Here is a 27,970-nt window from a genome sequence, read left to right as displayed (position 1 = left end):
ATCTTTGTTTTACATCCATGAGTTTCTTCCCCTCTCTCATGTCTTACAGCTGAGGGATCAAGAAATGAAGCTGAAGCCAACCTTTGCTTCAATTCTGAGACCAGTGGGGTAAAATGTGAAAGGGGAAAAGAAAAAAAAAAAAAAAGGAAAGGCAGAGAGGTGGAACATGGTTAATTGCTAAACTTAGTCCCCTTTCATAAATCACAAGGTGTTAATGCCAATGTTGAAATAAACAGGTCTAGCAAGAACTCCTGCTTTGGTTTTTTATCATCTTCCAGAACTTAAAAAGAATTCAGCTATGAAGTTATTATTTTAGGTTTAGTAATTATACCAACAATGTCGCTTCCAAGCTGAGTTGTCTGATGATTCCTTTAGAAATGCTAACTTGCTTGAGCAATGGTTTAAGGAGGGTCTATACCGTACTGATTTATTTCGGTAACTCCCAAACTTTTCAATACCAAGCTCCCCTCTTCTAAAAAATATATACTTTCTGATACCCACCCAGGGCCATGTGTTTTATTAAACGATCTTGTCTACAAAGGCAGAATAATTATTTAAATAATGAAAAGGCCTTCCCATTTAAAAATTAATCGGGCAATTAGAGATTCTAATTGGCAAGTGAAAAACCGGTGTTGTCACACTGGTTTACTAAGTCTAGTCGAAAGCAAAGCCATAGTATTAATGGACAGTCCGGCCAGTTTCAGCGTCCTTTACGATTTTCATTACTGACATTTTCAAATGTTTGCTATTGGAAAACGAGGACATAGGACGGCATCACAATAAAAGGAGACAATATTCCACAGAAAACGCATAGCACGTCTCTCTCAGGTAACCCCTCTAGACCCCGGGAGGTGCTTTCTCGGATCCCCGCCTTCGTCTAGCCTAGCGCGCGTTTAGCACCGCCCTCACGCCGGCTCCGCCCCGCCCCCGCGCCGGCTCCGCCCCGCCCCCGCGCCGGCTCCGCCCCGCCCCCGCGCCGGCTCCGCCCCGCCCCACGCCGGCTCCGCCCCGCCCCCACGCCGGCTCCGCCCCTCCACTCCCGTCCACGTGAGTAATCCTGCGTCGACCGGGTCCTCGCGGCAACCCCACAATCGGCCACAGAGAAGTGAAAGCCGCCGCGAGGGCCAGAGGGCCTTCTCCAGCGACGGAGGCGGTGGCGGCGGCGGAAGCGGAAAAGGCGGGACCTAGGGCGCACGTTGCGTGAGCACGTGCGAGCGCTAGGGCTGGGTCTCCGGAATAGAAGGTGGGCTCTTCCTGCGCTGGTTGGCGGTTGAGAGGTTCGTTGGTGGGTTGTAGGCTTGTGACCTCATGGCGGAGATAATTCAGGAACGCATAGAAGATCGACTCCCCGAATTGGAACAGCTGGAGCGCATTGGACTGTTCAGTCATGCGGAGATTAAGTAAGAGAGAGCTGAGGAAGTGGAGGGGCTGGGGCGGGCTGAGGGGAGCGGAGGGAGTCTGGCGGGGGCAGGGATGCGAGGGGCACTTAATTGGGCTTATTTTTCTTAATCTGGCAGAAGCCCATTTTCATATTTTGTTGATGCCCAGAATTTCTCCTTCGATGCAAGGTGGTCTGTCCACTCACCCACCAAACGTCTGACAGCTCTTCATGGAACCAGTTCTTAGGGCTATAAAGGTGATAAAACTAGGATGCCTACCCATCAGGAGCTACCTGCCTTGTGTGTGCTGGGGGAGACAAATTAAACATTTTGCTTACGGTGCAGCGTACTGTACGTTGATTGTACTAGAGTGTACTGCCCTAGAGATGCAAAGAGTGCTGTGGGAGCCCAGGAGGAGTGGTTAAATCTTTCTAATAAGACTTGAAGATGGGGACCATTTAATTCAATTTCGTGTTCTACCCCAGGGCTTGGCCAACAACGTCTGGCACATGGTTGGCATTCAGTAATTTGTTAGAATTAAGTTGAATATTTTTTAATGGTTTTCTGCATTTTACAATGGTTGTGAATGTAGTAATGTGACTATGGGAGCCTTAAACATTTGTTAGTGAAATGGAACATAGCAATGTGGATTCTTAATGAGTGTTCAATAAATGTTATTATTACTGTTTTTTTTTTGAGATTTTATTTATTTATTTGACAGAGCACAAGCAGGGGAAGCAGCAGGCAGAGAGAGAGGGAGAAGCAGGCGCCTACTGAGGAAGGAGCCCGATGCAGGGCTCGATCCCAGGACCCTGGGATCATGACCTGAGTAGAAGGCAGATGCTTAACCGACTGAGCCACCCAGGCACCCCTGTTATTTTATTATTATTTTATTATTACTGTTAACTAAAGATAGTTATTAGTCTTGCACATCTTGCGTTAAATTCTTCTAATATACACATGTTGTGTTCTCTCTAGCTAAATACAGTGAATCTCTTCCTGTGAGTCCTTTGTAGTGTTAATAAACCTTCCTAGGTAGAAACAGTAGGGACAATTGAGGTCTTTTTTTTTTTTTTAGTCTGCATGTTGAAAACTCAGAAGTAAGAGGAGTTTAGAAAAGATACTTGATTATTATTAAAACCTCAGTGACCAGAATTTGGAGGAAAGTAAATCTTTACTAGTATCACATAAAAATACTGTAAAGTACTTAACATTATTTGCTTTGGTGGTGGGAATGTCAGTGGTCCTGGCAGTCTATTAAGATGATTTTCATGGAAGTTTTAAAATACATCCTGATGCCCCTAAGCACACAGAAGTAATCACATAAGAGAATACTTGCTTACGAAGGATAATTATTTGGGAATTTCAGGTTTTGGCAAATGGGTTTTAAATATATTAAAAATAAACTTAAAAAAACCCCAAAGTTCTTTAACTTATGCTCTTTTCAACTCTTACATCTTAAATGGCTTTCTCCTCAGGGCTATCATTAAAAAGGCTTCGGATCTGGAATATAGAATACAGCGAAGAGCTCTTTTTAAGGATGACTTTATCAATTATGTTCAAGTAAGTGTATAAGTTCATTACATTTTAATCCCTTCACAAATTTTAAATCAGTTCTAGAATGGTGAGCTTGATTCAGATTTCTATAAAATTCTAGAATTGACAATTAAATGGTAATTTTTGACCAGGAATAAAGGTGATTTAGGAATAACTATAGCTAAGGCTATAGTCCTTGGCAAACTGAACTTTTTTTTTTCTTTTATAGTGTTAGTAAATCAGGTACTGCCAAATACATTGTGTATCAGGATGTCAGCAAGAGAATTGACTTACTATTTCTTGTGGGTTGGGGGGAGGAGAGTGGGTTTGACGACAATAGGTGGTTGGAAAGTTAATATTTATGTGTCTGTAAGTCTGCTATCTTAGAAAGAGGTATGCTTCAAATTCTTCAGTACTATAAATAGAAGATTTGAGTGAATATAAAGTATATATGCTGGACCAATTTTCAGATGGAGAATAGCTAATATGTTGGATGATAAACTCTAGCTTCAGAACCCAGTAGTAAGATGAAATGTTACAATACTGAAGATTCTGACCTTAGATTTAACAAAACAACAGGTGAACAAGTGCGACCTGGCTATGAATCCTATATTTGGAAGAGGTTTGAGAGCTCATAGTAGTTTGCTAAATCAAAATGAGCCAAGAGCATATTACATCAAAAAAAATAATCTCTATGTCAACTAAACTTCAGTAATAAGTTTTAGTTTTTTTTTTTAAGATTTTATTTATTTGACAGAGACACAGCGAGAGAGGGAACACAAGCAGGGGGAGTGGGAGAGGGAGAAGCAGGCTTCCTGCAGAGCAGGGAGCCTGATGTGGGGCTCGATCCCAGGACCCTGGGACCATGACCTGAGCCGAAGACAGATGCTTAATGACTGAGCCACCCAGGCGCCCCCAGTAAAAAGGAAAAAGGGAAAGAATAATCTAATTGACTCTATAACAAAAGTAGAGTGTTGGGCAAGTTAGCTGAGGACATTGCAAACAGTAGGCATTGAGAAGATGTTAGTTTGAGAAAAAGTGTTTTGCACTTATCAGACCATGCCTGGAGCATTGTGTTAGGCTTGAGACTACATTTTTTTTTTTTTTTTTAAAGATTTATTTGTTAGAGAGAGGGAGAGCATGAGTGTGGGGAGGGGCAGAGGGAGAGGGAAGTAATTTTTTTTTTTTTAAGATTTTATTTATTTGTTTGACAGAGAGACACAGCAGGAGAGGGACCACAAGCAGGGGGAGTGGGAGAGGGAGAAGCAGGCTTCCTGCCGAGCAGGGAGCCTGATGTGGGGCTTGATCCCCGGACCCTGGGAATATGACCTCAGCCAAAGGCAGATGCTTAATGACTGAGCCACCCAGGTGCCCCGAGAGGGAGAGAATCTTAAGCACACTTCCCCCTGAGTGTGGAGCCCAATATGGGGCTCGATCTCATGACCCTGAGATCATGACCTGAGCTGAAATCAAGAGTCGGATGCTTAACTGACTGAGCCACTCAGGGGCCCTGAGACTACATTTTAAGAACTTTTTTTTTTTTAAGATTTATTTATTTATTTGAAAGAGATAGAGAGAGCACGGGGGTGGTGGGGAGAGGCAGAGGGAGAGGGAGGGAGTCCCAAGCAGACTCTGTGCTGAGCCCAACCCCACAACCCTGGGATATTGACCCGACCTGAAACTAAGAGACGGACACTTAACTGACTGCGCTTCCCAGGTGCCCCTCTTCTTTTTTTTCAAGTTTATTTATTTAAATAATCTCTATACCCAACGTGGGGCTGAAAGTCATGACCCTGAGATCAAGAGTCATGTGCTCTTCTGACTGAACCAGTGGGAATCTTTTAAGTGTTATGATTTTGATAACATGCATTTTTTGTATCTAAGATGTTTATAACCATGCTAATGCATGGATTTATGAGTTTTGCAGATGTAAGGTGAATTTTCAGTGACTGTTAAGACATTTACTACAAATTATGCTTGATAGCAAGTTACCTTGTTTTATATTCTTTTTTATTTTTAATTAAGCTGTCTGCCCAATGTGGGGCTTGAACTCATTACCTGGAGATCAAGAATTGCATGCTGTACTGACTGAGCCAGCTAGCTGCCTCAATCTTGTTTTATTTATTTATTTGTTTTTTTTATTTTTTTTAGAGAGCGAGTGAGAGAGTGAGAGCATCCAACCGGGGGGTGGGGGGAGTACGGGGAGAAGGAGACAATCTTACGCAGGCTCCACACCCAGTGCAGAGCCTGATGTGGGGCTCAGTCTCATGATCCTGAGATCATGACCTGAGCTGAAATCAGGAGTCAGTTGTTTATTTATTTTTTAAAAGATTTTATTTATTTGACAGAGAGAGACACAGCGAGAGAGGGAACACAAGCAGGGGGAGTGGGAGAGGGAGAAGCAGGCTTCTCGCTGAGCAGAGAGCCCAATGTGGGGCTCGATCCCAGGACCCTGGGATCATGACCCGAGCCAAAGGCAGGCGCTTAACGACTGAGCCACCCAGGTGCTGCCACCCCCAATCTTGTTTTATGTTCTTGATTTTTATTTATTTTATGATTTTAGCTAAATGTATTTCCTGTATTTAAAAGGTTATAAATGTTAATTGTTTTCTCTTTTTTCGTATGTTTTTTTTCCATAGTATGAAATTAATCTTTTGGAGTTGATTCAGAGAAGGAGAACTGTAAGTAGATATTCTGGAAGTTGGAAAAATTTAAATATTTTATTTATTTGAGAGTGAAAGAGTGCGAGAGAGAATGAGCAGGGAGAGCGACAGAGGGAGAGGGAGAAGCAGACTCCCCACTGAGCAGGGAGCCCGATGTGGGGCTCGATCCCAGGATGCCGGGATCATGACCTGAGCCGAAGGCAGACGCTTAACGATTGAGCCACCCAGGCACCCCTGGAAGCTGGAAAAATTTAGAATTAAGCAGTGTAGCTCTGTAGCTAGAACTTCGGTTTGGGAAGCAGTTGGTATTGATAAATTGTGTGGTGATGTGCTCATAATGGATATTTGTAATTATTTGTTTTCTTTATCACCAGTACTGTTTAAGATTAAGAATATTGCTGTGGCTAAATGTGATTAAATTGAGGCTTTGTGTATGTCCTTTCTTAGCGCATCGGCTATTCATTTAAGAAGGATGAGATTGAGAATTCCATTGTACACCGGGTACAAGGTGTCTTCCGACGAGCTTCAGCAAAATGGAAAGTAAGTGATCAGAACATCTTTAATTATAAGAGATGTGAAGATATGTATTTTATATACTGTGATTTCAATATTCAAATGCATTATTTATACTTGGGTGTGTCAATATTTAACCGAATTATAATATCATTGTTTGAAACCACTTACCAAACCATTAAGAAAATTGATCTCATTACCTCACCATTATTCTTTGAGGATGGTACTGAAAATGGTAGATTTGATACGTAATTAAGGATTAGAAATTTGGAATTTGTTTGGATAAATCTCTAAGTGAAGTACACCAAAGACTTGGAGGTAGAAGATGAATGGTTTAGAGTAGGGGCAGGACCTCACTCACTTGATATTCTTCAAGTGGGCTCTGGGACTGGGATATAGTATATAGAGAATACTTTGGATCTTGGGAATGACAAATTTTGGGTTGCTACCTCTGATTGAGACCATTTAAGAGCTGCATTGAACACACTGGGTAGACAACACATTTTGTCTTGGTGCATGGTAGGTGGGAGTGGTGTCCAGATGGAGTTACCATGTTTAAGAGATCTAGGGCCTCAGTGAGGAAAAGCCTAATAGGCTGAGCAATGTGTTACCACATTGGCCTTTCTGAAATCTACCTCTGTTTCTAAAAAAAAAAATTAATGCAAAGTTGTATTATATATAAATTTAAAATTCACGCAGCTCACTACATTGCTTTTCTTGCAGGATGATGTTCAACTTTGGCTATCCTATATAGTCTTTTGTAAGAAATGGGTGAGTATTGGGCAGCTGTGTCTTGCTTCCTTATTCCTTCTTTCAGTTAGTCTGCCTTTTAAGTCCCACAGTTGGTTACTGAACTCCATGTTTTCTCCAAAGTTGTAGGGTTAGCAAGTGGGAAAAGAACCCAAGAAGGCTGAACTTCAGTATAACCTTTGTATATCTGAATGACTATGTAAATGGCTTCTAAGCCAGAAAATGATCTTTATGTGTGTATTTCTTCAGTAAAGTTGAAAATTTTTAGATATTTAGGATGTTTACATGTAGTGGTTTAGGTAGAAGAAAACCATGAATGTATCTGTATTTATATGTCGCTACAGCAGGAGATCTTGCCCCATTGGATTTTAAGTTAGTAAGGAAACAGTACCAGATCACTTAGAGATTAGTAACAATGATTTCACTGGATAGGAAGTAGAATTGCTTTTTCTCTTTTACAGGCTACCAAAGCTCAACTTAGCAAGGTATTTTCTGCCATGTTGGCCATTCATTCAAACAAACCAGGTATGGTGAGATCCTCGTCAGTTTTTCTTCTACCTTTTATTTTATTTTTTTTTAAAGATTTTATTTATTTGACAGAGAGATAGTGAGAGCAGGAACACAAGCAGAGGGAGTGGGAGAGGGAGTAGCAGGCTTCCCGCTGAGCAGGGAGCCCGATGTGGGGCTCGATCCCAGGACCCTGGGATCACGACCCGAGCCAAAGGCAGACGTCTAACAACTGAGCCACCCAGGCGCCCCCTCTTCTGCCTTTTATGTAGACTCAAGCTATTTTGGAATTTACTTTGCTTAATAAACCTACAAGAAATCATTTTGAGAACTTGAGCATTAGGTACTTGGCCTTAACACTTTTGGTTTCCAAATAGCTGCCTCTTAGTTCATCCCAGCATATTGTGTACCACTTATTGCGTCAGGTATTGTATTTGTGGGTAAGAAGGACTAAGTTTCTTCTTACTTATTTCTTTGTTTTTAAAAGTATTTTATTTATTATTTTTTTAAAGTATATTATTTTATTTTTTTAAAGATTTTATATATTTATCTGACAGAGAGAGACACAGTGGGAGAAGGAACACAAGCAGGGGGAGTGGGAGAGGGACAAGGAGGCTTCCCGCCGAGCAGGGAGCCTGATGTGGGGCTCAATCCCAGGACCCTGGGATCATGACTTGAGCCGAAGGCAGACGCTTAAAGACTGAGCCACCCAGGCGCCCCTCATTTTTTGTTATTTATTTATTTTTTAAAAATATTTTATTTATTTATTTGACAGAGACACAGAGAGAGAGGGAACACAAGCAGGGGGAGTGGGAGAGGGAGAAGCAGGCTTCCTACCAAGCTGGGAGCCCGATGTGGGGCTCGATCCCAGGACCCTGGGATCATGACCTGAGCCGAAGGCAGACGCTCAACGACTGAGCCACCCAGGCGCCCCAATTTTTTGTTATTTTTTTAAAGGAAGCTCTACACGCAGGGCATCTGGATGGCTCCGTCTGTTAGGCATCTCCCTCTTTTTTTTTTTTTTTTAAGATTTTATTTATTTGAGACAGAGAGCACATGAGAGGGGGAAGGGTCAGAGGGAGAAGCAGACTCCCTGCTAAGCAGGGAACCTGATGCGGGACTTGATCCTGGGACTCCAGGATCATGACCAGAGCTGAAGGCAGTCGCTTAACCAACTGAGCCACCCAGGTGCCCAAGGCGTCTGACTCTTGATCTCAGCTCAGGATCATGAGTTTGAGCCCTGCATTGAGTTCCACACTGGGTGAGGAGCTTACTTTAAAAATAAATAAATAAATAAAGTAAAGCGCTACGCCTAATGTGGGGCTTGAACTCACAATCCAGAGATCAAGAGTTGCATGCTGTCTTGACTGAGCCAGCCAGGCACCCCACTAAGTTTCTTTTTTTTTTTTTTTTTAAAGATTTTATTTATTTGAGACAGAATGAGAGAGAGAGAGAGAGAGCACATGAGAGGGGGGAGGGTCAGAGGGAGAAGCAGGCTCCCTGCCGAGCAGGGAGCCCGATGCGGGACTCGATCCAGGGACTCCAGGATCATGACCTGAGCCGAAGGCAGTCGCTTAACCAACTGAGCCACCCAGGCGCCCCTAAGTTTCTTTTTAGATGATGATCAAATGAACTCTTTGGTCCTTTGAGGGACATTCTGTTTGGATGCAGTCACAGTTAAGGAGAATTTAAAGGGGAAAACCTAAAAACTTAAAGGGGAATATGTTAATACAGATTTTGCAAGAGTGACTGGCACAGGGTAGATACTCATGTTTTCTAAGAGAAAGACTTCCCTTGTGAATACTGTGAAATGGTACGTAATTTTATTTTATTTTATTTATTTTTTATTTTTATTTTTTAAAGATTTTATTTATTTTTTTGACAGAGACATAGTGAGAGCAGGAACACAAGCAGGGGGAGTGGGAGAGGGAGAAGCAGGCTTCCTGCCGAGCAGGGAGCCCGATGTGGGACTCGATCCCAGGACCCTGGGATCATGACCTGAGCCGAAGGCAGACGCTTAACGACTGAGCCACCCAGGCGCCCGGTACATAATTTTATAGTGGAGGTGCTCCAGTGCCTATTCTCAAGTATTAGGCTCAACCAGGTTCACACAGCACAGGCTAAGGTAGGCTACATTTGGCACCAGTTAATTCAGAAGGATACAGCAGGACAGCATTAGGTGTGTATCTTTAGTAGAGTGCTCTTAGCAGTTAGGAGGCTGGTCTCTGTTTCCCAAGATGACAGTTCAGGTATGAGGGAATGAGATCACACGAATGGGTTGAGGAGCCACTCTGGCTTGGAAGACCTATGGATGGGCATAGCTTCCAGGGATCCTAGAAAGGACTGTGCTCAATTTCAGGAGTCACATGTGCAAGAAAGCCCAGAGCAATGCTCTCTCTCATTCACAACCCTTCTAGTCCAGATGTGGTTACCAACCATAAGTCGTTTTTACCAAAAGAAATCTTGTCTGGTGACATAGCTGACTTTTTTTTTTTTTTTTTAAGATTTTATTTATGTATTTGACAGAGAGAGACACAGCGAGAGAGGGAACACAAGCAGGGGGAGTGAGAGAGGGAGAAGCAGGCTTCCCGCTGAGCAGGGAGCCCGATGTGGGACTCGATTCCAGGACCCTGGGATCATGACCTGAGCCGAAGGCAGACGCTTAACGACTGAGCCACCCAGGCACCCTGACATAGCTGGACTTTTATTAAGTTGGGAAATAGCTCGAGTGTTAAGGTTAATTTCTTATGTAGAAAGACAAAGGTTTTTGATTTTTATTAAGCCTTTATTCCCAACAGGTGTGATAAAAAATTTATTTTTAAAATTGAGCCATTCAAAAAAAATCATGAACTATTTAATAATAAAGCAAAAGAGCGAAATATTTTTATTTCGTTGATTCTAAAATGCATAATTTTCCAGCATTTTCACACTTTTAAAATTTGTATGTGAGTTATAATGATGTTGACTTCAGATTGGATGAGGCACATAAATATCCACGGATATTATCATTTACGTCTTTGCTTCAGACTACTCTAAATAAAGCAGTAATACTTTACAGTTAACCACTAGAAACAGTCTCCATCCCCTTTCTCTTTTGATAAGATTAAAAAAAAGTTCTTTAAGTATTAAAATTGGAACATTGATCTTTTTTGGTCTGACTCGGTCAACTTACTGAAATGAAGTCTGATGTTTTTCATTTATAGCTTTGTGGATTATGGCAGCCAAATGGGAAATGGAAGATCGCTTGTCTTCAGAAAGTGCAAGACAGCTATTTCTTCGAGCTCTGCGCTTTCATCCAGAGTGCCCGAAACTTTATCAAGAAGTGAGTTGTGTACCTGTAAGATGAGAGAGTGATGTCTGAGTTTTGGTCCTTTATGGACATACATTGTTTATTAAGTTAAAAAAGACTCTTAGTTATGGAGGCTAGGGATAAGTAGGGATTGCTGCTGGAGAAAAGGGGTAACAAAGATATTTCTTGGCCATTAATAGGTGTTGACCATGTGCAACTTCCATCTTGTTAGTGAGAGATGAGAACTCTGACCTACCCATTATGGTTGGGAGGGGTAGGGAACTGGACCCTACCTTTTTTAGTTGTGGGGCCAGGGTTCAGCCATCTTTATACGTTTTTTTTTTTTTTTTTTAAGATTTTATTTATTTGTCAGAGAGAGAGAGAGCGCACAAGCCAGGGGGAGGCGGCAGGCAGAGGGAGAGGGAGAAGCAGGCTCCTCGGTGAACAAGGAGCCCAATGTGGGTCTTGATTCCAGGACCCTGGGATCATGACCTGAGCCAAAGGCAGACGCTTAACTGACTTAGCCACCCAGGCACCCTGAATCTTTTTTTTTTTTTTTTAAAGATTTTATTTTAGGGGTGCCTGGGTGGCTTAGTTGGTTGAGCGACTGCCTTCGGCTCAGGTCATGATCCTGGAGTCCCGGGATCGAGTCCCGCATCGGGCTCCCTGCTCGCCGGGGAGTCTGCTTCTCCCTCTGACCCTCCCCCCTCATGCTCGCTCTCTCTCTCAAATGGATAAATAAAATCTTTAAAAAAAAAAAAAAAGATTTTATTTATTTTAGAGAGAGCATGCGTGCATGCATGTGAGCGGGAGGAGGGGCAGAAGGAGAGGGGAGAATCTCAGGCTGACTCTGCGCTGAGTGTGGAGCCAGACGCAGGCCTTGATCTCATGACCCTGAGATCATGCCCTGAACAAAGTTCCTTTTTATGCCCTGAGCTGAAACCAAGAGTTGGACGCCCAAACGACTGAGCCATCCAGGTGCCCTACGGTATAAACATTTTTTAAGAACTTGTTATTTTCACATGTCTTGTAACATAAAGTTCAAAGTACTAAAAATTCTGGGGAAGTCCAAGTTTACATGTTAGTTGTGCATGAGTTTTTCTTCATAATGTTTGACGGTAAATATTTGCCATTGATTTTTTATTTTGAAATAATTATGGATTGACAGGAAAGTACAGCGAGGTCCTGCATTCCACTAATCAATTTCTCCTGATGGTTGCATTTTGTAAAATTACATAATATGAAAATCAGGAAATCAGCATTGGTATGATGTGTCCTTATGGTTCTATGTCATTTTTTTTTACATGTGTAGATTTGTGTAACCACTACCACAATCAAAATACAGAGCTGTTCTACCATCACAAAGATCTCCTTCCTTATAAATGTCTGGTAGTTTCATAACAAAATATTATACTACTCCCAGACTTTCCCAGATCTGATACTTAATGGGTGTAAAATGACATCTTATGTATTTCTGATAAAAAGAAATTATTTCCAAAGGTTTTTAGTTTATTTTTTCCCTTGTGTAGTACTTTAGGATGGAGTTGATGCATGCTGAGAAACTGAGGAAAGAAAAACAAGAATTTGAAAAAGCCAAAATGGATGTGGTAAGATCCGAGTGTGTTGTCCCATGTCAACGATTTGTAGTGTTTCGAGCCTGCTTAGGAGTAAGAGAAAATTTTTGGAAGGTATTTTTGTTCCCAATTTAATGTCTTATTTTGAAACTTTAGAGTTGATTTAATTAAATGGGCTTATTAATAAAAATGGAATTTTGTGCTTTAAAAATAGACATTTGGAGTAATTGAAGTAGTCCTCAAGATTATTTATTACTGATGGAATGGTAAATGGTTTTCTTTAATACTTTATAGTTTCATTAAATGATGTACTAATCAGTTGAAGGAGTTTGAGGGAGGGTTCTGAAATCTGTGGTTCCTAGCCTTCTTTCTTTTTTGTTTTATACAATTTTTTTGGTGTCAGTAATTTTAAAGAAGTTTTAGAATGTTAGAGCTGAAAAAGGAACTTTGCTATCATCTGTTATTGTGGTTTCCAGCTGTGAACTTTTTTATTCAAATAAGAGTTGACACATAAGGATAAACAAGGCGTGTAAATTCTGACCTGTTTGGGTCTAAATAGAGAGTCCGACCTTAAGCCGTGTGATCTTGCTATCACTCTAGGAGCCTGAGAGAACTTTCACTGTGGAAGTTCAGTGGTCTGGTTCAAGCTGCACATTTTACAAGTGAGGGAACTGGCCCAGAGAGACGTGATTTGCCAGAGGTCATACATATGGCACAGGTAGTCTAGGACTGTTAATTTTCATCCTGGTGCTTTTTCTAGTTACTGGCCTGTTAAGTTATGTTTAATATAATACTCTTTAGGGGAATCTTGATTATCCTGAAGAAATCCTTAAGGGCGAGTTGGCACGGATCATCTACAAAAATTCTGTAAGCATAATTAAAGGTACGCATATTTTGAATATTTATGATGGGAGAGTGAAACATTCTATTTATAATAAGAAAGACCTTTAGCTAATTTGGAAATTTTCTATTAGAGATTCTGTTAGACTGTGCATAAAAATTCTGTACGAATAGTGTCCTCTTTCTTTAAGAAAAGGTTGATTGCCCCTTAGGATATACTTGAACATTTCAGTAAGTTTATTGAGTACTTTAGTCACGGTGGGGTGTTGAAAAGAAACAGGTGATTTAGAACATTTCTTTATATTGGGAAGAAGTTTAGAAGAAAGGAAGAACTTATGAATACTCCCGAATATCAATAATGGTTTTGATTGTGTAGTGGGTGCTTTGTTTATCTGTTTTGTCCTATTTCTCAATTAAAACCCCAAAACAAAAGAACTCTAGCATATAAGAAAGTAGTACTTTCTTGTAGAAGAAAGTGATACTTTAGAGTAAAATGATACTTGAGAGTCTTACTACCCTCCCCCACTTTTTAAATTTTAGGTGCAGAATTTCATGTGTCACTGCTTTCAATTGCACAGCTATTCGACTTTGCCACAGATCTGCAAAAAGAAATTTATGATGAGTAAGTAAAGTCATGGAAAAGTGAATATGTCTATTTCTAATCTTGTGGTAAAAGTTTGAGATTGGGTGTTTAGAAAGGGGGAGAGAAGTTACCACGCTAAATCCTTGGAAGAAAGCAAAGTCTTAGGACTGTTGTATCATAGTAAGTTGTATAAAAAAATAGATTGCTGGAAAAGTTGTTTGACACCCTTATGGGCTTCCCTTGGGAAATAGTTTGCCTTTATTCAATAACAGATATCCTACAGCTTATATCAAAATGTATATTCCTGCTTTGCTGGCATGTCTTTTGTCCATAAAATGAGAGTGGTCCTTGTGAATGTTTATAGTTGATTGCTGCAGGTAATTTTATTCTTTAATGTTTGAGCGTATGGTTTGAGAATTATTTGCAGCCTACCTTATGAGTACTTCACTCTTACGTAGCACCCCTTACTTTCACAGGAGATAAAATAGAACTTGGATCAGTTTGCTCTTCGGATTTTTCAGGGCTTTGGTAGAGGATTAGGTTGTGCTTTTTCTTTGCCTCTATTATAGAAAATCAAGAGCCTGGATATAATAAGGTTCTCCAGGGCTTGAAGAGAATTGTCTTGTCACACATACCTGTTGATTTGACTTTGAGAGCTAACTTGAAAATTAACATTTGAGAATGATATCTAAAACATTCTGAAACCTAATGTGGCACAACTCTGATCAATTGACAAAATTTATATGGTGAGTGTGAAGCTATCTGGAGAGCCTAGTGGGGAGTTGTCTCATGGTAATGGAATTGTTAAAGGGGTGTCCTGGGTCTGTTTTTAGAGCATAGGGAACTGTCTCTGATATTCTGAGTTAGTCTCATGTCATAGGGCTGACATGAGTAAACTACTTTGCAGCCTTCAGGCTCTGCACACAGATGACCCTCTTACTTGGGATTACGTGGCACGGCGAGAATTAGCGATGGAGATGCAGCCAGCCGGAGAGCAGCCTGCCACGAAACAAGCCAGAGCAGTGGAGGTGGGCCGGAAGGAGGAGAGGTGCTGTGCTGTGTACGAAGAGGCAGTAAAGACTCTCCCCACAGGTGAACTTCGCCAGACCTTGGTGTGGTATACAAGTGGTAGTATTCACAAATGTGAAACCGAAGCTTCTGTTTCTGTTTCCAAAATCAGTTTTCAGGAATCTTTCTGTGGTAGTTGACCATGTGCCTGGCTTTCCAACTTCTTGTTTGCTGGTGGAAGATGGAGCTTTTATGACTTTCCTCGACAATAGTGATGTTTATGTTCATCTGTTTGGGGGAGATGATACTTAGGAAATAGTAATTCAGAAGATTGTCCTTCCCTAATTATCTTTTGACACAGATTTACTTTCAGATTTTGTAATATGGGAGTATTAAGGTAGAAGGGATATATAACATGGATGAGGCTTTTACTTTTTTTTTTTTTAAAGATTTTATTTATTTATTTGACAGAGAGGACACAAGTAGGCAGAGCGGTAGGCAGAGAGAGAGGGAGAAGCAGGCTCCCCGCTGAGCAGGGAGCCCGACGCGGGGCTCGATCACAGGACCCTGGGATCATGACCTGAGCCGAAGGCAGACGCTTAACTGAGCCACCCAGGCACAGGTGTCCCCGAGGCTTTTACTTTTTATATGTGGTTACTCAGTTGCTTTTCCCCCCAGTGTTTGAGATATTGATTGGCTGTAATGGGAATAACTAGTTTTTTTTTTACCAGACTAGTTTAAATTCTTCTTCTGGGGAATCTTTCCTTCACAGAAAAGATGTATGATGACTGTTAAACAGAGAGACTGGCGATCTGATCAGTGTAATCTCTCTGACTTTTCCAGAGGCCATGTGGAAGTGTTACATCAACTTCTGCTTGGAAAGGTTCACTAAGAAGACCAGCAGTCAGTTCCTCAGAGAGAGGGTAAGGGACTTAAGTTACATGCTTATAGTGGCTGACTAGAAAGTGACTGTTTTCTGGAAGAAGAGCAGACACATGGCTCCTTTGGGGCCTGGGACAGCTTCCAAGAGCTTCATGCTTAACCTAAGTTCTTTCTCTTTGTGGGTGACCTAGTCATTCTAAAGGTCTGAGTCTGTTGCATCCTTATTTGGGCCACCTGGTTAGGAGGCGCTCTCTTACTGGACTGTGCTTGGTGCCGCTTTTTGGCTGGTCTAATCATAAGTGAAACCACTTCAAGTTCCTTCTCTCTGTTTTCAGAAATGTGCAAAACTGCACTTGTTCCTGTCAGAGGCCAAAGACCCCTACTGGGATGTTTATAACGAACTGAAGGATATTTCTGATTTCAGAGGCTGGAAAGAACCATGATGGCATTCAGGAAGGCACATGAACTCAGACTTCTACCAGAATTCCAGTACAAGCAGTGGGTAAGGACACATTCACTGCCAATAACACATACTTAATTCCAGTTGGTTCCTGCTGGTGTCATGTGTTTTTAATATATAGTTATATGACTAAGCCCATTTGGAAGTTTGGAATGGAAGACGTAGAGACATTACGTTTGTCTCTCAGTATTTGGTGTATGCCAAAAATGAAATGTGTACCAGTAAAGGGAGGAATGTTGTATAGTGGGAAACACTCAGAATAAGGAGTCACAAGTTGTATTTATTTTGTTTGTCTCCCCATCCATCTTTTCCTGAACATCCTTTTCCTGAATGTATGCCTGACCCAGAATAACCATTGGTATGGTAACAATAAAGACAAATTAGATGTGTTCCTATGTTTCAGAAGCTGATATTTTAGTAAGAAGCTTATTAACCCATCCCTGCTCTCTGGGGCGGGTAAGGATTATTACGGCCACCAGGATAATGTACTGAAGGAATACGTAGTCTAGATCGGGTTTTGTCACTTAATAGCTAGGTAACTTGGGCAAGCCACTTAACCTTTCTGAGTTTGTTTACTTGATTTTAAAATAGTGATAGTTATCTTTTTTTTTGCCAGCTCACAAAGTTCTTGACGTGTACAGAAATGTTCATACGTTAACATTTAAAAAATACTTTTTACATATAGCTAGGTAATGCATATACTAGTTTGCTGTATTATACCAGGACTGAGATACCCTTTTCCCATTATGGCATCTATCTGGGAAAAATCCCAAGCTTGGATGAGTTCAGCTGCTCCCATTTGAGCTATTGAATACTGGCAGGACAGTCACCCCGTATAAATTTAGGTGGACTTTGCTTTGAGTATTGCTATGGCAGCCCTGCTCTCTTTCTGTAGTGACTATTTGGTCATTCACCACTCTGGCTATTCAGACATCCTCTGCTCCCCAAATCTCTGATGCTGCCCTTCCTAAGCCTACTACCTCATTTACCTCATCACTCTGGTGCCCTTGCCTTTAATGAGAGCTGCTCAGTATACTGCCTCTAAACTTAAAATGCTTAGCTGATTCCTGCATCCATCGTTTTTCCAGATTATTCTCCACAGAATGATCTTTAAAAACCGATCAGATTATTCTGTGGCTTCCACTGTCCTTTGGATAAAGCTGGTCATTCTCCCTAATACCGTCTTAGCCTCACTTGCCAGTTCTCTAGTATACATTCTACCCCTTCAGCCATGTTGAACTTGGATTTCCTTTTGTATCCTTATGAGAACATAAGCGGTCTCTTATGCACATGCTTGTTGGGAGAGCCTTCTCTAACTAATGCCTACTCTTCCTTAAGCCTAGCATAAATGGTGTTTTCTGTCTCATGGCTGCCATAGACCCTGTTCGGTGTTCCTGCTTTGTACTCTTATAGCATGTGATTCTTTTTCTGTCAAGGCAAGTATCAGACTGTCTCTACTTCTAGACTTGAGGCCCTGGGGCAGTGGAGAACGTACCTGATTTCCTCATTATTAAATCTAGCATGTATAGCGAGCAATAAAAATGCTTGTCGAATGAGCAGACTACATATTGCCATTTATTTGCTGTTCCACAGTTTTTTAAAAATAGAATTGGTTTGGGGCGCCTGGGTGGCTCAGTCGGTTAAGCGGCTGCCTTCAGCTCAGGTCATGATCCCAGGGTCCTGGGATCGAGCCCCACATCGGGCTCCCTGCTCGGCGAGGAGCCTGCTTCTCCCTCTCCCTCTGCCTACTTGTTCTCTCTCTCTATCTCTCTGTCAAATAAATAAAATCTTAAAAAAAAAAAAAATTGGTTTTAGGTTTTTTCCCTCTTCTGTTACAATAGTGTGGATTTAAGCATTTTGAACATGTAAGATTTCCTTCTGTGTTGGGTTATATATGTTAAAATTTCCAAGTTTAAGATATGAACACCTCCATGACTCTTGTTACACAGTGTCAAATTACATTTCAAAAAAATGGTACCAGTTGATTGTGTGCCCAACTCCATTTGAATGAATAAACATGTTTCATTATCAACCCACAAATACTGGTTTTGTCTGATTTTTATATTCTGTTTGGTGGGTGTGGGTTTTATTATAGTGAACTATTTTATTAAAAACTTAACTTTCAATCTAAATTATTTAGGCCCTCTACTTTGTACGTCTTACCTATTTTTTGGTAGCCTTTAGGAATAAGAGCAGGCAATGGAAGAGAATTTGATTGTTTACTTTGTGCCTGTTTGGCAGCCATTGTCAAAGGTTAAGTGGAGATGATGTTGAAATCACTGCCTTACATGAGGTCTTTTTTTGTCTCTTCCCCCCCCCCCCCCCCCCCCCGCCCCACGTAGATGATTTAGCTTTCAGTGGATAATTTTCCAGTGATCCTTTGTCTTACCCAGATCGAGTTGTTGCTGCATCAGGACTTTTTAAAGGAAGCTCTGGAGGTAGCAGTAGCCGGGACTGAATCGTTTAGAGACTCTGTGACGATGTGGCAGATGAAGCTGCAGGTGCTGATTGACTCTAAGAGCCCTGATGTAGCCGGGCTTTTTGAAGAAGCTTTTGTGCATCTGAAAGCCCAGGTCTGTGAGTTGGGTCTTTTGTATTTCATTGTGTTTGAGAAACCTTTTGAGACTGAGCCAAAGCTCATTTGAAGTGTGCTTGTCTGATGAGGGCTGGCCCCAGAGTGCATGTGTGCCTATATCAAGGGTCAGGAGTGGAAGAATTCCCTACCATTTACTAGCCTATTTCTAATTTGTTATTTGAAAAATGACTAAATAAGGGGCGCCTGGGTGGCTCAGTCATTAGGTGTCTGCCTTCGGCTCAGGTCATGATCCTAGGATCCTGGGATCAAGTCCCGTGTCAGACTCCCTGCTCAGCAGGAAGCCTGCTTCTCCCTCTCCCACATCCCCCTGCTTGTGTTCCTTCTCTCGCTCTCTTTCTCTCTGTCAAAAAATAAAACCTTTAAAAAAAAGAAAGACTATATGAAATTCTCTATTTTATTTTGATATCTTATAAGTGAGAAATATTGAGTATTTTTCTCCCTTGCTTCCAAAGCTGTATTTAAGCCTGAGTTATGTATTTTATTTTTTTAAGTTTTTATTTACTTAGAGAGCAGGGGGAGGAGCAAAGGGGAAGGGACAAGCAGACTGTGCCTAGTGCAGAGCCCAATGCGGGGCTTGATCTCACGACCCTGAGATCATGACCTGAGCCGAAAGCAAGAGTTGGACACTTAACCGACTGAGCGACCCAGGCCCCTCCAAAGCCCGAGTTTTAAACAGACATATATATATATATATATATATATATTTTTTTTTTTTTTTTTTTTAAGATTTTATTTATTTATTTGTCAGAGAGAGAGAGAGCACAAAGCAGGGGGAGTGGCAGGCGAAGAGGGAGAAGCAGACTCCCCGCTGAGCAGGGAGCCCAATGTGGGACTCTATCCCAGGATCCTGGGATCATGACCTGAGCCGAAGGCAGACGCTTAACCAACTGAGCTACCCAGGCGTCCCTAAACAGACATATATTTCTAAATCTTAAAGCTTTACAGTCAATATTTTTTTAAAGAGATATTTATTTATTTATTTAGATAGCAGAGGGAGGGGGAAGGGAGAGGGAGAATCTCCAGCAGACTACTTGCTCAGCGCAGGTCCGACTTGGGGCTCGGTCCCATAACCCTGAGCTTACGACCTGAGCCAAAATCAAGAATTGGACACTTAACTGACTGAGTCACCCATGTGCCTTCTAGAATCTTTTTTTTAAGATTTTATTTTTAAGTAATCTCTGCACTCAATGTGGGGCTTCAACTCACAACCCCAAGATTAAGAGTTGCACGTTCCTGACTGAGCCAGCCAGGCACCCCCTTTTATATTAGTAAGAAAAAAGTATTCTGGAAGTTAAAGTGGGGAAAAAATCTTCATTCTCATTTGTGTGCGTCTCTGGGGCATGAGTGAAGATCAGATAATTGAGTTTGGATTAAGTAGTACTTGTGTCGTAGGTCTTAGACAGCAGAGATGTGACCTGGGTAGCTGTGGGTCTGACCAGCTATGGACACTTCATTGCTTAATTCACAGATAGCCGATGGTAATAACTGTAGGTAGTACTCCAACAGAAGGGTGCTAGTTTTGACAGGAGAGTGCTGCTTTGGGGGTCTTGGTCACAAGTCTGTCTGTGCTCTGGCAGGCCATCCCTACTGGGCACTGAGAATTTGGTCATGGTGAGGACAGACTGGGAGTGAATCTGTATTTTACATATTGAATATCTCAGTAGGAGCCTGTCTTTATGGTGACTAGTTCTCAGAGCATAGAGCTTAAGCCATCAATTTCTAACTTTTTTTTCTTTCTCACTGTGACCAGGTCTGTCTGCCATTGTGGATTTCTTGGGCAGAGTGGAGTGAAGGTGCGAAAAGCCAAGAAGACACAGAAGCCATTTTTAAGGTCTAGGCCCTACGTTCTGAGTCTTGTGGTGGGTGGGGAATGAGCAGATAGGTTCACTAGTTGGCTAGTTTTAGGGTTATTTTTATAGCCGATGTTCCTAAAGCACTGTTAATTGAGCAGCCTGGGATGGTTCTGGGAAAATTTGTTTTGATATTTATAAATATCCTCATGTAGCTTGTGTCTTTTTTTTTTTTTTAATTGTAGAAAGCTCTCTTAGCTGTCAAAGGTGCTAACTCAGTCACTCTGAAGGATAAGTACCTGGATTGGGCTTACCGAAGCGGTGGCTACAAAAAGGCCAGAGCTGTGTTTAAAAGGTACTCACAAACTTTCATCACTGTTATTCATCTCCCCACCCCGCACTCAGCCTCCCATGCCCAGGTTATATGTATGGCAAACAGTATCTGAGGAAGTAATCCAAGAGATTTTTTCAGAAAGTCTTTTGTTGAACAATAAAAGCAGTTCATACCCGTTGGTGGAAAATTAAAAAAAAAAAGAGGGAGGTAACTATTAACTCATGGTAATCAGGAGAAAAAAACATGCTTAATGTATCATTTAAAAACTTTGTTTTCGGGGCACCTGGGTGGCTCAGTCAGTTAAGCATTTGCCTTCATCTCAGGTCATGATCCCAGGGTACTGGGATCGAGCCCCGCGTCAGGCTCCTTGCTCAGCGGGGGGCCTGCTTCTCCCTCTCCCACTGCTTCTCCCCCTGCTTGTGCTTTCTCACTCTCTCTCTCTCTCTGACAAATAAGTAAAATCTTAAAAAAACAAAAAAAACCCTTTGTTTTTGCATATTTGAGATTATACTATAATCACATTTTGTATACCGCTTTTGTTGGTGAACATTGCACTGGCCTTTTTCCTGTCAGTAATAGTTCTTCACGAACGTCATTCATTAGAAATAGCTGTATGGTACATCGCTCTGGGGATGTACCATAGTTTAGATGGTCATAGTGATACTGCTTTGGTGAACATTTCTGCACAAATATTATTTGTTCATACTGGAAATTACTTCCTTAGAATATATTCTTAGAAGTGGAATTATTGGTCTCCTTCAGAAAGACCTTGAGATGCAGTAGAGGGAACTTTAAACTATAAAAGCGGGGAAGAGGAGAACAGGAAGAAAACTGGGTAGGAAAGAGTTTGGTGGGGGTGAAGAGTAAGTCCCTGGACACCGAAAGTGTTGAGAGTGACTGGTGGTCAAATCCAGTGTTTGTGGCCAGGTCTTTATGAAACCATGCGTTGTGGAGGCGCGGGCGTAGGGATGTAGTTAGAGTCATGGGATGTAAGAGGCTTGTTGTCTCTGTGGACGATAACTATTTTCTCCTTTTCCGTAGTTTACAGGAAAGCCGTCCATTTTCAGTTGATTTTTTCAGGAAAATAATCCAGTTTGAAAAGGAGCAAGTAAGTGTTCTATTCATTTCTTGTCTGGGAAAATGAACTGGTGGTTACTCTCCTATATGGCAGCATTTTTGTCATTTAAAAAGTTCTCATATATAGTATAAATTTCCGGTCCCCTCACCTAACCATTTTTTCATAGAGATGGTTAAGGAATGGTAATCAAGCAAAGAAGAGAAAGTCCATGTCTGGAAAATAGAAAACTCAGATGTCACCTCATAGGGGAAACCCTCCCTACCAGGTTGGGCGAGGTGCTGCTTCTCTGCCTCTGGAGCACCCTGTTTGTCTTTCGTATTGGGTCATGAAGTAGAGAGTAGGCAGTAACTGTTTCTGGTGTGGGTTTTTTTGTTTTTTTGTTTTTGTTTTTTGTAAGATTTGTTTATTTATTTTAGAAAGAGAACGAGTAAGCATGTGTGCACAAGTCGGGGAGAGGGAAAGAGGGAGAGAACCTCCAACCAGATTCCCTGCTGAGTGTAGAGCCCATTGCAGGACTTGATCTCACTACCCGTGAGATCATGACCTGAGCCGAAACCAAGAGTTGGACACTCAACCGACTGAGCCACCCAGGTGACCCATGTTTCTGGTGTTTTTAACTGAACTTGTGAGTGAGGGAAAATACAGGAAGGTCTCCGTTTAAAAAATAATACATGAGGGGCACTTGGGTGGCTCAGTTGGTTGAGTGTCCAACTCTTGATTTCAGCTCAGGTTACGATCTCAGGGTTGTGAGATTGAGTTCCGTGCCGGGTATGGAGCCTACTTAAGATTCTTTCTCTCCCTCTCTCTCCTCTTCTGTGTCTCCTCACCGCTCTCTCTCAAAAAAAAAAAAAAAAAAAGTGTAAAAAATAATACACGAAAATCCAAAGGTGTCTGTAATCCCATCATAGTAACTCAGCCAACCATATTTATTTTAATTTTTAGTTTACTTTCAAGTTTTTGTTTACGTGTATACACACAAGTTTTATTTCTGTCTTATGTGCCATGTGGAGGTTTTCTCTTACGTTTTTTGACTTAACGTTAATTTGTGAATACATTCCTGTGTTTTTCCATGGTTGTCATCTTGAACGGTTGTGGTGTTATTCTTAAACCCACAGTTTTAACTAGTCCATTACATATAGGTTGTTTCCCAGATTTTTGATACTGAAAACAAGAGTGCTATAAACATTTTGTTTAGACAGCATTTTTTTCTTCTTTGGAATTCTCTTTTTGAGATAAATTTCTGGGACTGGAGAGAACAGTCCTTTTTAATGGTTCTTTTTTTTTTTTTTTTTAAAGATTTTATTTATTTATTGGAGAGATACAGAGAGAGAGCTAGAGAGCACAAGTGAGGGAGAAGGAGAAGCAGGCTCCCCACAGAGCAGGGAGCCCGATGTGGGGCTCGATCCCAGGACCCTGGGATCATGACCTGAGCGGAAGGCAGACACTCAACGACTGAGCCACCCAGGCGCCCTTTAATGGTTCTTCATATTTTGTAAGATGGTCCTTCAAAAGAAGTGTACTTCTTTATAGTGATAATCAGGAATATCAGTATGTATATTTCCTCACACCCTCTCTAAATCTGCAGTTTTGCTTTTTCTCCTTTATTTTGGTATTTTGATTGGTGTTTATTATTTTTACTTGAATTTTGAAAAATTACTAGTGAGGTTGAACTCTTATTTTTATAGTTTTAATCATTGTGTGGGTCATTTATCTGTTTTTGTTCTTTTCATACAAGAGGTAATACAGCGTAATAATTAATAACCAGGCTTTGGATTAATAACATAATAGGTATGTGTCTTGGGCAGTTCTCAGCATTGGCATCTTCCTCCATCAAGAAGGTCATAATACCTGTTTCAGGGATGTGCAGATTACAAGGCCAGGAGGGGGTACTACATAGAAAGGACTTTGCACAGTCCTGTGCACGTTATGAGCCCTTAACAAAGTGTGATTCTGTTCTTCATGCATGTGTATGATACGGAGTGAAGTTGACTTTCTGTAAAATAATACCCGTTGGTGGAAGGGAAGAGAAATTTGAATGAGGAAATAGTTACTTGACTATACAAGAGTATTTTTAAACTGTAGAGGTTACTCTCCTTTGAAAATGAAACAAAAGAGAATACATTTAAATGGAAATAGAAGAATGAACATTTATTGATTGTAAAGTTAGTACCAGCTACTCTGCTAGGTTCATAATTAGTCAGCATTTTTTTTTTTTTTAAGATTTTATTTATTTGACAGAGAGAGACACAGCAAGAGAGGGAACACAAGCAGGGGGAGTGGGAGAGGGAGAAGCAGGCTCCCGGCAGAGCAGGGAGCCGGATGCGGGGCTCGATCCCAGGACCCTGGGATCATGACCTGAGCCGAAGGCAGACGCTTAACGGCAGACGCTTAACGACTGAGCCACCCAGGCGCCCCAAGTCAGCATTTTTTAATTGAATCCTTGTAGTTGCTGTAAGAGATATCATTATCCTTCTTTTATGGGTGAGGAAACTTTTAAGGTCAGAGGGTTTAAAAAACTCGGGGAAGGTTATATAGTTAATATTTATATATGCTTTGGCTTCATATAAAAAGTTTTAAGGTGGACATAGCTAATATTTGCCGGGGTCCAGACACACAAAAGAAAGAAATCCTTAGCCACAGGGAGTAAACCTTCTCCATTTATTTATTTAAATCCTAGTCTTCCCTCAGGGCTTTCAAATGTATTTTCCTGTGAAGCTGCCCCTGTTCCCCCAACTGAGAATCAATTAGGCTTTTTTCCATGCTGCCAGAACAGAGTGCTTTTATCACCGTTTGACATTGACTTCACTCTGGTGAGTGCTCCATTTGACTTTTCTCTGGATAAGGTGAGAGCTAGGCTGTGTTCGTCCTAAACCCTGAGCCTTCTCCCCTTCAGATACCTAATAGGTGGTAGCTGTTTTAACAGTGTGGTGGAAAGGAATTTGTGACATTATGAATTAGGCTTTTGAGGCAAGATTGTCTCATTATTTTTGTTAGGAATCCTGCAAGATGGCGAACTTAAGAGAATATTATGAGAGGGCTTTGAGAGAGTTTGGATCTGTAGATTCTGGTAAGTAAACTTCAGTTATAGACACATCTGTTTGCAGGTGTGGTCTGTAGCCCATCAGTATGGTTAGAACAGTGCTTAACTCTATTAGGTCATGGCCCTCTTTGAGAATAAAACTTACATCCTTGCCCTGCCTTCCCCCTTACTTTGTGTGTAAATACTTGCAGACATAATTTGGCTTATAACTTCAAGTTCACAAGGTCAAGAGTTTATGGGTCTTCCATTAAGAACTCTGGAGTAGAGAACAATTTGCTTGGTTTGGTTCTCTAAAAAAATGTGATATTTGTAAGGGAAAGGTTAGTGTAGGTCAGAGTAAAAGTGGGAGTGATAGGAAAGGGGTAGTGGGATGCTAACTGACATTAGTTGTCATTGGCTGTTGCCACACTGTCCTCATTTTTATAGGACTTGTGAAACATTTCTGGGTATAGGTATGTCATATAAAATCTGTTTACTTACGAACTCAGAAACAATGTCTAGTAGTTAAACTTAGATTAAAAAAAAAATACGTTAGCTTTTACAAAGTTTTAGCAGACCTTCTGGTGAAATGAATGAAAATGGCATTTTTAATAAGCCAAGCAAGTTTTATTAGGCATTGGTAACATTTAGAGTGAATGTATTGAAGCTCAGTTTCACCTTGAAAGAGACTGAGCAAAATCCTCCCTCTAAAATATTTAGTATTTTTGGTGTATGAACTACATAGACTGTCATGATTTAAAGTGAAGTTTTCCACTTTAAAAAAAGTTTGATGTGCCTTAGTGTAAAGAAGCTGAGAGAGGTATTGTTTCACTCAGGGCTCTAGGGAAATGACAGCAACAAGTTAAGTTTCTTAGAAATCTTACACTGAATCAATATTAAATAGTTAAGTTTACATGATAAAGTCTTGTCAATGATCTAATTGTATGTTTACAGTAATTTTTCGTTCCTTTTAAAGATCTTTGGATGGATTACATCAAAGAAGAATTGAACCACCCACTTGGTAGACCTGAGAACTGCGGACAGATCTATTGGCGAGCCATGAAAATGTTACAGGGAGAGTCAGCAGAGGTTTTTGTAGCTAAACATGCAATGCATCAAGCTGGCCATTTATGAGAAGAGGGAAAACACAGCCAACTTTGTGAAATAGTGTTATAAGCCCTCTGGCCAGATTTGTGTTGTGAGTTCTTCTGCAGTTTGCTAAGAGATGGCAGACAAAATGGTGGTCTGGTTTTTGGACATGCTTTAATTTTGTTAACGCATTAATCTTTAATTCCCGAAAAGAGAATTGCTATTTAGTGGCCCAGAGGCTACTTGTTACGGCCGGACTTACTGTAGGTCCTAAATGTTTTCCAAAATATATAGAAATCCTAAACTTGAGTTTCTTTTGTTACCCCTGGTCGAGAATGTGTATCTCTAATCTGGACCTAGGGGGCCAGTGAAAGTGGAGGAGAAAGTACAATTCCATTTTTTCTTCTCTTCTTATTAAAAAAGTATACATGGTGTGCATTTGTTGTAGGAAACATGGAGTGAGCAGAATAATGTGGGGAAGAAAATAAAAGCATCCCGTAACCTCATCCTCTGGAGTTAAACTTATTTCCTTTATGAGAATTAGATTTATACTATTAGATCATTTACTCATTCATTCATTCATTAAGTGTTCATTATTAGCAGGAAAGAAGAGAAGCTTTTTGGGATGGAGGTAGGGGTTGGAGGAACAGGGCTGGACATCCCGAGAGAGCTTGTTGATGCCACAGAAGAGGATTCTGGGTATTGGGGTCAAAAGACCTTTGAGAGGATAAAGACATTATAAAAGTGTCTTCTATCCCTGGGACTGATGCTTAGAGAAGTGTCTACAGTGGGGGGGCCCAGCAACAAAAGGAGGGCAATGGGTAGGGAGTAGATTAGAGCAGCAGAGAAGGCCTTCAGAGGCAAAGGTGGAGGATGGCTTGGAGCAGAGAGGACATTCTGGGAGCAGGGGAGGCAACTGTTTGAATTTTACATCCTTTAACTGAACATTGATGTCACTGGGAGAAGCATTCAGTTTAGTTTGACTTAATATTGTTACACTTGTGTTATTTTTCCATGTCATTAAATAGCGTTAAAAACATTTAATGAATTTTTAACATTCTATTGTATAGATGAGCCATGACTTACTTTGCTAATCTCTTGTGGTTGGACCTTGTCATTTCTAATTTTTTTCTTATAAATGCTGTTGATGAAGATTCTCATAAATCTTTGTCACATCCCTGATTATTTATTTAGGAGATTGACATTTGATGGTAGAATTACTGAATTAAAGGATATAACTATTTTGAAGAATATTGACATGTATTGCCAATCTGCAGTGTATGAGAATACTTTGAAGCAGTGTAGGAGAATGTCAGTACCTTTACCTGTAGTGGGTATTATGTTTTAAATTTTTACCATTTGAATAGGTGAAAAGTGATATGTCATTGTTCTAATGTGCAGTTTTTATATTAATGAAGTTAATGTGCTTTTCCTGGTTCTCTTGTTTTTTAATGTTGACTGTTTTCTAAACTTTTTTCTTACTAATTTGAAAGAATTTTTTAAATATTAATTTTTAGTTTGTCTCTCCTTTATTGCAAATAATTTGCCCCTAGCTTTTTGTTGTTTGTGTGTGTGTGTGTGTGTGTGTGTGTGTGTGTATGTGTATGTGTATGTGGTGGTTTTTGATTCCCAGAGGATATTTTGGCGTGTGTATGACTTCTATTGTTGAAAACCCTTCCTCTTGCTGAAGAGAACTCTTTTTTTTCCCCAAGGAGTTAAGTAAATTTTCTACAATGTGGTTTGTGGCCAGTCATTTTTCTATTGATTTGTGGTACTTTTTTTTGTTTTAAGATTTTACTTATTTGAGAGAGAGCGCACACGAGCAGGGAGAGGAGCAAAGGGAGGGAGGGAGAAGCAGACTACCTGCTGAATGGGGACCCCGGTGGGGGCCTTGATGCTAGGACCCTGGGATCATGACCTGAGCGAAGGCAGATGCTCGACCGACTGAGCCATCCAGGCGCCCCCCCCTAAAAGATTTATTTTTAGAGGGAGAGGGAGAGAGGATCTCAAGCAGACTCCCTGCTGAGTGGGGAGCCCAACGCGAGGCTCAGTCTCATGACCCTGAGATCATGACCTGAGC

General features: G+C 41.0%; 1 protein-coding gene across 2 annotated transcripts; it reads left to right on the top strand.

Annotated features, from left to right (window-relative positions):
• Positions 1–1,167: 1,167 nt before the first annotated feature.
• Positions 1,168–26,396, top strand: UTP6 (UTP6 small subunit processome component). Of its 2 annotated transcripts, XM_036089972.2 has the most exons (19): positions 1,170–1,400; positions 2,858–2,942; positions 5,555–5,596; positions 6,026–6,118; positions 6,815–6,862; positions 7,303–7,366; positions 10,552–10,670; positions 12,167–12,244; positions 13,013–13,094; positions 13,592–13,673; positions 14,542–14,726; positions 15,486–15,565; positions 15,949–16,026; positions 18,378–18,557; positions 20,331–20,411; positions 20,616–20,725; positions 21,746–21,812; positions 24,777–24,849; positions 25,778–26,396. In XM_036089972.2, exons 1-19 carry the CDS (start codon positions 1,309–1,311, stop codon positions 25,933–25,935), a joined length of 1,797 nt encoding a protein of 598 aa, XP_035945865.2. In that variant the 5' UTR covers positions 1,170–1,308; the 3' UTR covers positions 25,936–26,396. The 2 variants fall into 2 exon arrangements, with proteins under 2 accessions (XP_035945867.2, XP_035945865.2); XM_036089974.2 differs by lacking the exon at positions 24,777–24,849 and having other exon boundaries at positions 1,168–1,400.
• Positions 26,397–27,970: the final 1,574 nt, after the last annotated feature.

This window comes from Halichoerus grypus, chromosome 2 (assembly GCF_964656455.1).
Source record: "Halichoerus grypus chromosome 2, mHalGry1.hap1.1, whole genome shotgun sequence".
Classification (NCBI taxonomy): Eukaryota; Metazoa; Chordata; class Mammalia; order Carnivora; family Phocidae; genus Halichoerus; species Halichoerus grypus.
The sequence above is the reverse complement of the archived record's forward strand: the minus strand, read 5'-3'. Positions and strand labels throughout refer to the sequence as shown.

Coding starts and splice junctions, on each gene's coding strand:
- UTP6 (XM_036089972.2), top strand. CDS start 1,309: ATGGCGGAGATAATTCAGGAACGCATAGAAGATCGACTCCCCGAATTG. Junction 7,367..10,551: donor CATTCATTCAAACAAACCAG/GTATGGTGAGAT, acceptor TTTCATTTATAG/CTTTGTGGATTATGGCAGCC. Junction 24,850..25,777: donor GTTTGGATCTGTAGATTCTG/GTAAGTAAACTT, acceptor TTCCTTTTAAAG/ATCTTTGGATGGATTACATC.